Source organism: Ceratina calcarata, unplaced genomic scaffold (assembly GCF_001652005.2).
Source record: "Ceratina calcarata isolate Rehan_Ccalc_2016 unplaced genomic scaffold, ASM165200v1 scaffold1102, whole genome shotgun sequence".
Lineage (NCBI taxonomy): Eukaryota > Metazoa > Arthropoda > Insecta > Hymenoptera > Apidae > Ceratina > Ceratina calcarata.
In genome coordinates, this window is record NW_017131936.1 from 2,953 (window position 1) to 12,122 (window position 9,170).

General features: G+C 42.0%; 2 protein-coding genes across 2 annotated transcripts; both read left to right on the plus strand.

The window, feature by feature from the left end:
• Positions 1–3,333: 3,333 nt before the first annotated feature.
• On the plus strand, positions 3,334–6,625 carry LOC108622056 (uncharacterized). Its single transcript, XM_018019713.1, has 6 exons — positions 3,334–3,406; positions 3,637–3,740; positions 3,972–4,094; positions 4,429–4,454; positions 4,772–6,270; positions 6,501–6,625. The coding sequence occupies exons 1-6, from the start codon at positions 3,334–3,336 to the stop codon at positions 6,623–6,625; spliced, it is 1,950 nt and encodes a 649-aa protein (XP_017875202.1).
• A 6-nt stretch (positions 6,626–6,631) lies between these two features.
• On the plus strand, positions 6,632–8,649 carry LOC108622066 (uncharacterized). Its single transcript, XM_018019727.1, has 2 exons — positions 6,632–7,831; positions 8,293–8,649. Exons 1-2 carry the CDS (start codon positions 6,632–6,634, stop codon positions 8,647–8,649), a joined length of 1,557 nt encoding a protein of 518 aa, XP_017875216.1.
• Positions 8,650–9,170: the final 521 nt, after the last annotated feature.

The window sequence follows — 9,170 nt, forward strand, 5'->3', positions numbered from 1 at the left end:
CTTTATCCAAGTTATTTTCGACGATGAGGAACACCTGGTAAAAAGCGAAAAGAATGGAAAGTAAATTTTATTCCATGTTCCACGAATGGCTTGAAGCTTCTATAGCTTTCCGTATACCTGAGTCAATCACTAGTGAAACAGCAGGCCCCGAGACAATGCGCCATAAACGTGGCCGCAAACCTGCAAACTTTTCTGAAGTAAGCGAACGATCGAAACGGCGAAAAACGGACGAAATTCGTCATAGCTCTTCGTCAGAGGAATTATGTTTCGCAAGTCGATAAGTCTCCGAGCTTCCGGAAGCGTGGACGGATCCAAGGTGACACAAGATTTAATATCTAATACCCCATCGCGAGGTAGACAATATCGAAAAGCAATTGAGGCAAAAAAGTATCAACTCTTTCCAGTGATACTGCTCATTCACTCATAATGGAGCTTAAATTGTCCAAAAATCAGTATTTAGGATTAAGGGCAATTAGCAAAGAAAACAAATGTAATTTGTACCCACCATATGAAATAGTATTGGAAGCTGAACGTCGATGTTACCCAAACAAAACGGATATTTGTATAACAGAACATAGTGCAGAAGTGAAATTGTAGGCTCTTCTAAATATAACATGTACACGTATTATATTACTGCAGAAAGATGTTGTACAAAATTTAACGTCAGAAGATGTGCGGAATATGATTTTAATTTGCAAGTGGGGCTGTGACGGAAGCTCTGGACACAGTGTGTATAAACAGAAATTTATCGATGGGACCAAGTCAAATGCCAATATTTTCTTGACTTCCTTGGTACCCATACGATTGGTCTGCGACAAAGAAAGGAAAATTGTTTGACAAAATCCACGCACATCTTCTTCCCGATTTTGCAGACCAATGAGAATTCAATTGGTACATGAAGTCTCATACATAAAAAACGAAATAAAAGAACTCGTTCCTTCTAATTCAAATATTAATGGGAAGGAGATTTCTATTAATTTTAATATGGCGATGATAATGATTGATGGAAAAATATGCAATGCTATATCCTCTACGAAGTGTACACAACGATGTTACTTATGTGATGTAACATCTAAAGAATTAAATTCTATTGATTCAATGATTAAGAAGAAAGTTGTCGAAGATAATTTTCGTTTTGTTTCGGTTTATCCACATTACACTCATGGATAAAATTTTTCGAATGTTGCTTACATTTATTGTATAAACTAGATATTGTTAAGAGGTCGAACCGTGTCAAGGGTCCGACAGGTGACCGAGCCTGTCGACTCAGTCGGGTTTAATTAGGGAAGGAAAAAGACGCACAGTCGACCCTTTTTTTTTTTAGGGGATAGTGTCGGACTCTAACCGACTAAAAACCCCGCGATGGCTCTGGAGAAGCAGCGAAGATGGAGGGGGCCGAGGACCCCTTGCGGATTGCGCTCGCCCCCCCCCCCCTCGCTGTACCGTAATGGTGCTTAAGAATGATCTTGGTGCAAAGAAAAGGAAAAGAGAGGCCAAATTGCCTAAGAGAGAACCTGTAAACAGGTCCCCTTTTTAACTTTAGTTCTCCACCCGCCTAGGAGCCATTTCTAGGCGGGGGTACGTCAAATTCTGGACTATATGGTCAAGAAGATAAAATATAAAATAAAATCTAGAGTATAAGTGACAGGTAGAGAACCTGACTTGTGGAGCTATGAAAAGTAGGGCTCTAAGTAGTAGAAAACACTTATACATGTCCTATAAATACATTAAGGGGAGTATCCATGGGTATAAATAACATGTATACATATCTGATAAATAACATAAATACATATCTGATAAATAAAATTGAGATATAGAACATATCTTATAAACAACGGATATCTATATCAAATAAATAACATTGAGGAGATAGATAGAAAATGGTTATGATGGCTAATGGATAAATCAAGAATGAATGAATGTAGGAATATATATTCATGAGCAGAGTCACATTTCACTTTTGCCTTCCTCTAGCGATTCTCTCGCGTTCGTCCTGTTCCTTTAATCGCAGGACGGCGCGCGAGAACTGTGAGAAAGCTGTTCAGTTGTCTTTGGACAGTACAATGGCTTCGAATATGCCCTGCAAAGAGTCGGTTAGGCCTAAGGTTGCGAAAAGTTGACATCGTTCTTCTGTCCAGGCTGGACAGTCAAAGAGAGTATGCTCTCTGGTGTCAAGTCGTGCCTGACAGTGGTGGCATTGCGGGGATATTTCTTTCTTGATTTTGAATAGGAATTTGCCGAAGCATCCATGGCCCGACAACATCTGCGACATGTAAAAGTCGATGCTTCCATGTTCGCGTTTGGCCCAAGTATGCAGTAAAGGAGCCACGACCGGATTCAATGATTGTGAAGAGCCCGGGGTCAAGGTGAGGCGCCTTTCCCACTGCGCCAACATGATCTCCTTCCTTTCTTTTTTAATAGCATTAAGAAGCGGTAAAGGTGTTCGCGTGGTCGCTTTGACACTCTCTATGGCAGAGTATGCAAGTGCGTTTACTGTTGCTTGTATGTCAATTGGGACGCAATTGGCTAGGATCAGCGTTGCGTCCAAGGAAACCGTCTTGTAGCAGCAGGACGTACGATTCGCCATTCTTTTTTGCGCTGATAGGAGTTCTTTAGTAAGGAACTTGCTTTTGAGTACGGCATCTGCCCATACTGGGGAGCCGTATAGCGCCATAGAGTTAAAGGTATTTGTGTAGAGTCTTCTAACAAACTGGTTAGGACCGTTCAGGTTAGGTAGGATTCTAGAGATACTGTTGACGTAACCCGACAGTCTAGGTATCAGGTACTCGATGTGAGCATTGAATGAGAGCTTATGGTCAATATACAGCCCTAGGTATTTAAAATTGGCAGCGAAGGGTACTTTCGTGTTGTCGATCATGATATAATTGTTGTTATGATTAAATGTATTTTGTTTCGTGCTGTAACATACAACCGCAGTTTTACTTGCAGCGACTTGTAGGCCTATGTGCCTAATTTGATTGACTATCGTCTGAGTTGCCAGGGATGCTATTGCTCGGCACCTTTTAAGATTTTTATCTGCTATCAGAATCAACGTATCATCAGCGTACCCTATAACCTCTGCACTAGGAGGGATTTGGGTGCGCAAGACACTGTCATATCCAATGTTCCACAGGGACGCAGCAAGCACAGAACCCTGTGGTAACCTTTCTTTTCACTATTTTGTTGCTTCTATTTAACATTATGACTTCTCTGTTTATTAAATAACTACGATTTATATTCACTATGTAATCTAGAAATTCTTTGTTTATTAATGCATTTATAATTGTGTTCCATGATAGTGTATTAAAAGGTAACTGCCCTTCCTCCATCGATATGACGGGTTGGTGCCACAAATGTGGCAAACAGGACCACCCTGCCAACACGTGCACCTCTGATAACATGACATGTAAGCTGTGTGAGAGAAATAAATTCAACGCAGATCATCGTATGGGCTCGGCCAAATGTACATCATATAATAATATAAAGAAACAGTCGGACACCCGTCCCTCTTCTAGAGGTGCTGTTGATTCTAACACGATAAGGATGGAGGGTACCTTGTCAACCGCGCAGCAATAATGCCTCGTCCGAAACATTACTGTCCCTTTTATAACTACATGCATTCCCAAACGTCTTCAGTTAATGATAAAATCAACATCCTACAAATAAATGTAAATCATGCGTCGGCAGCACAGGCACTGCTCGAACAACGTATGATCAAAGAAGATGTTGATATTGCCCTGGTCAGTGAACCTCTCAATTAAAAAAAAATGGGGTGGATAGGCGCAGATGGCAATAAAGCAGCGATAGTCGTAAATACTAAAAAAATAAGTAATGTGTCTACTTTATTCAACGAAAACAACATAGTAGCAATCAGCGCGGACGGTAATACCTTCATTTCAGTATATTTCCCTCCGACCGAGAAGAGTGTAGATTTCGAAGATCGTCTTAAAATTATTGAAAAAATACTACAGGAGTCTAAAGGTACTCCGGTAATATTAGGCGGTGACGTTAACGCCCGCAGTAAGCTATGGGGTGACGTAAAAACCAATTTAGGCCCAGCACTTAAAGCACTGGGCTGGTCTACGATCGAGCAGGTGCACGTTAGCCACAGACCAACCAATTTGCACTGAGCGTCTGGAAATTTCGAAAACTATTGAGCGTTGACCCCAACATTGAAATATATATTGTTGTACTATATCTACATTACAACATATGTGAGACTCATCAAAATCCGTGTCCCAGACATCTCGGCCTCCTCTTGTTAGATTTTCCCCGCGACTTCAGTGCGTTTACCGAAGTAGGAATTTTCTTACCGTAAGAGTTGACTAATAAATAGAGTATTGTATCGAGTATTTAGAGAATATAAGACTGTGTGTTTAAACTCTTAGATTCGTTCTAATATTCATTCAAATCCTGATTCCATATTAGCTGATAACCGGAGTATCTTGCGAACGGTATGTCTTAGCCGCTGAACGAAGTTGACCTTCCAATCCGACTACCTTTAATTACCTAGTGGCTAAGAGAGACTGACCCTCCCTCCGTCGTCCACGTCCTGCAGTTACCGAGGCTAATACTAAGTGTTAGATTAGGGTCGTCTGTCCATCAAGTACTCGTACGCTCTCTCGCATACTCCAACCTTCTCTCTTCTCCGAAGTCCTCCTGCGGCACGTTCAGCTGCAATACACGAGGAGACGCTCGCTTCAATCTTTTCATCCAATACATCCACTGCAAAGCGTAAACGCAACCAGCAAAAACTCGTCTCTGATCATAGCAACCTGGAGATCTCTAAAGGCTCCAGTAATGGCAACCGAGAAAATAAAAGGAAGCCGAGAAAAAGCTACCGAGAAGGTGACTCCTCCTCTACTGAACTCGAGGACGCGGAGGCAAATGCTTCATCCTTACACGCCGAACCTTCTCCCAACCTCGCTGCAATTCTGCGTGAATGTGCACAAGAGGTTGAGTTAGTAAGAACTAAATCATCGAATCTCCAAGGTACTTATAATAAAAAGTTGAGACTAGCGGCAGAAAAAATCAAGAAAGTTAGCTCAGAAATTGTCTCCAGTGCCTTCAAAGAGACATACGATCGTCAAAGAATCAACGATCTGATCTCTGAGAATAACAGACTTAATAAAGTAATCCGTAAGCTTGAATCTAAAGTTAAATCACTAGAGGATCAAATGCATCAAACATACCAAGCTCATAAAGAATCCTTAAATAACTTACAACCAGTGACTTCAAACGGCCTCGATGCTGAAAAGCTTATCGACACGGTAAATCACAGCATCGATGCAAAATTAAATACCTTTAAAAAGGAAATCCTATCCCTATTTGCTTCCAACCTGAACCAAACACGTCGTAATACGAATACATCATATAATCTTCCTGTCCCTGTTGCTGATCCTTCTCCTCTCCCGGACAATCCTCCTCCGAATTTAACCGCCTCACCGAGCGTATCTTCTTCAAAACATGCCGAAATTTGGAGCACAATCGTTAAGAAAAAAGCAAAAATGAGAGTTCAATCTAATATAACCGCGAACAATTACCCTCCACCACAGAATCCATCTAACTTCCCTCCCCTTCCGCAGCACCTTCCTCTGTCTACGAATCCCAATCCTAAATCTGTCGCGAAGAAACCGAAAAACACGGAAGTTATTTATTTGACTACGAGCGATAATAGCAACCTAAAACTTCCACAGATCATTGCTAAAGCTAGAGAAAATATCAATTTACATGAACTAGGAATAGATCACATAAAACCACGCGCATCTCTAAGCGGTGGCCTCATTCTAGAGATTCCAAAAAAGAATGAAGGCGGAGCTGCAGCGAACCTCGCTCAAAAAATCCGAGGTTTATTTAATCCTAATGATATCCGTGTCTCCTGTCCAATTAAATACAAAGAAATACTGTTAACCAGCTTAGACTGCTCAGTATCTCAACAGGAGGTCACCGACGCTCTCAAAACCATATGCGGCAAAAACGAAAATTTTATCCTAGGCCCGATCCGTCAAAATCCTCGCGGTAGCGCCACGCTATGGTGTAAATGTGATGAGGCCGCTGTATTTAAATTAGTATCCAGACGCTCAGTGCAAATTGGTTGGTCTGTGGCTAACGTGCACCTGCTCGATCCTGGACCAGCCCAGTGCTTTAAGTGCTGGGCCTACGGTCATGTCAGAGGTAACTGCCCTTCCTCCATCGATATGACGGGGTGGTGCCACAAATGTGGCAAACAGGGCCACCCTGCCAACACGTGCACCTCTGATAACATGACATGTAAGCTGTGTGAGAGAAATAAATTCAACGCAGATCATCGTATGGGCTCGGCCAAATGTACATCATATAATAATATAAAGAAACAGTCGGACACCCGTCCCTCTTCTAGAGGTACTGTTGATTCTAACACGATAAGGACGGAGGGTACCTTGTCAACCGCGCAGCAATAATGCCTCGTCCGAAACATTACTGTCCCTTTTATAACTACATGCATTCCCAAACGTCTTCAGTTAATGATAAAATCAACATCCTACAAATAAATGTAAATCATGCGTCGGCAGCACAGGCACTGCTCGAACAACGTATGATCAAAGAAGATGTTGATATTGATCTGGTCAGTGAACCTCTCAATTAAAAAAAAATGGGGTGGATAGGCGCAGATGGCAATAAAGCAGCGATAGTCGTAAATACTAAAAAAATAAGTAATGTGTCTACTTTATTCAACGAAAACAACATAGTAGCAATCAGCGCGGATGGTAATACCTTCATTTCAGTATATTTCCCTCCGACCGAGAAGCGTGTAGATTTCGAAGATCGTCTTAAAATTATTGAAAAAATACTACGGGAGTCTAAAGGTACTCCGGTAATATTAGGCGGTGACGTTAACGCCCGCAGTAAGCTATGGGGTGACGTTAAAACCAATTTAAGGGGAAGAATCATGGAAAAATGGATACAGTCGCATAACCTCCTTGTGATGAACACAGGCTCTACCCCTACCTGTGTTCGTCCACGAGGAAGCTCGATAGTTGACATTACCTTAGCCAACATGTTAGCTTTGCAACAGATATCCGCGTGGAAAGTCTCGGACGATGAATCGATGTCCGACCATCTGTACATTCAGTTCCGTTACACTCTCCCAACTCAAGCCATAGCGAAACCGTATGCATTCCCGCGATGGAATAATAAAACTTTTAACCCTGAGCTGTGCGACGCAGCAATTAATACGCTCAGCTGGTGCTATTCCACTGACAACGCACTTTCTATCTCCACTATAAACTCATCCCTGCTGCAAGCTACTAAAGCCTCTCTCAAAAAAAAGATTCGTACTTATAAACTTCCGGCGCAGCCTTGGTGGTCTGCAGGTATTAACGACCTGCGCAATGCCTGCACCAAAACTCGCAGACGCTGGCAGCGCCTAAAACGGAAAAATAACATCTCAGAGGAAGCCACTTCTCGAGCCGAACTTGAATATAGATCCTGTAAACGGAAGCTAAAAACCGCAATTAGGAAAGCTAAGGAAGGTCAGTGGAAACAGACCTTAGCCATATTAGACGACGACCCATGGGGTCGCCCATATAAGTGGACCACAAGAAAAGACCCGAATAGTAATCAGTCGATAACAGAGTCTCTCGATCCCACGATTCTTGAGACAGTTCTCGACGGTCTCTTTCCCCATATGACCTCGTCGATCCCAGTAAATTCCATGACCTCCTGGGATCCTAATCTATCAATTCAACCAGAAGAGATCAAAAATGCAATCAAAAGAATGCTAAGAAAAGCTACAGCTCCCGGCCCATCCGGCATACCCCATTTTGTCACAGCTCGTCCCGTTGAAAACAACGTACGCGCGGTATGTAATGTTTTTTCGCGCTGCCTAGCTGAAAGTAAGTTCCCGGATGCTTGGAAAACAGCGAAACTCATTCTGTTGCGCAAACCAGGCAAACTCCTTGACCAACCCTCAGCCTATAGACCCATATGCTTACTCGACGACATTGGAAAACTTTTCGAAAGAATTATCTCCTATCGAATCGACAACCACGCCACGGCCTGTCTGATCGCCAATATGGATTCCGTTAGAGGACGTAGCACGCTGCAGGCCCTTATAAGAGTAGTCCAAAAAATCAGAAACTTAACATCCGACGGTTCCTATGTTATCACAGTAAGCGTCGATATTAGCAACGCCTTTAATACACTACCATGGAACACAATTATAAATGCATTAATAAACAAAGAATTTCCAGATTACATAGTGAATATAATTCGTAGCTACTTAATAAACAGAGAAGTCATAATGTTAAATAGAAGCAACAAAATAGTGAAAAGAAAGGTTACCGCAGGAGTACCGCAGGGCTCTGTGCTTGCTGCGTCCCTGGATATGACAGTGTCTTGCGCACCCAAATCCCTCCTAGTGCAGAGGTTATAGGGTGCGCTGATGATACGTTGATTCTGATAGCAGATAAAAATCTTAAAAGGTGCCGAGCAATAGCATCCCTGGCAACTCAGGCGATACTCAACCAAATTAGGCACATAGGTCTACAAGTCGCCGCTAGTAAAACTGCGGCTGTATGTTACAGCACGATACAAAATACATTTAAGCATAACAACAATTATATCATGATCGACAACACAAAAGTACCCTTCGCTGCCAATTTTAAATAACTAGGACTGTATATTGACCATAAGCTCTCATTCAATGCTCACATCGAGTACCTGATACCTAGACTGTCGGGTTACGTCAACAGTATCTCTAGAATCCTACCTAACCTGAACGGTTTTTAAAAAAAAAAAAAAGGGTCGCCTGTGCATCTTTATCCTTCCCTAATTAAACCCGACCGAGTCGACATACTGGGTTACCTGTCGGGCCCTTGGCACGGATCAACCTCGTAACAGCCCACTTCGACACACAGCCTTTTCAAAAGCCTTCCTCAATGAATTTATGTTTCGTAGAGTTTTAGTTTATCGAAACATTCTCTGGGTATCATACGTGATATCCGGAGTTCATTTATTAGCTAGAATTCCTTGTAATGAAACTGCATGAGTTTACAAGTCAATATACAATATACTTATTTCTTTTTCCGTTTCTCACACATCTTTTCAAGCGTGAAGTATAGAACTTATTGTATTTATACATAACATAATATAATATATGTAATGAAGGCAGAACGGTGGGACGCACTTGA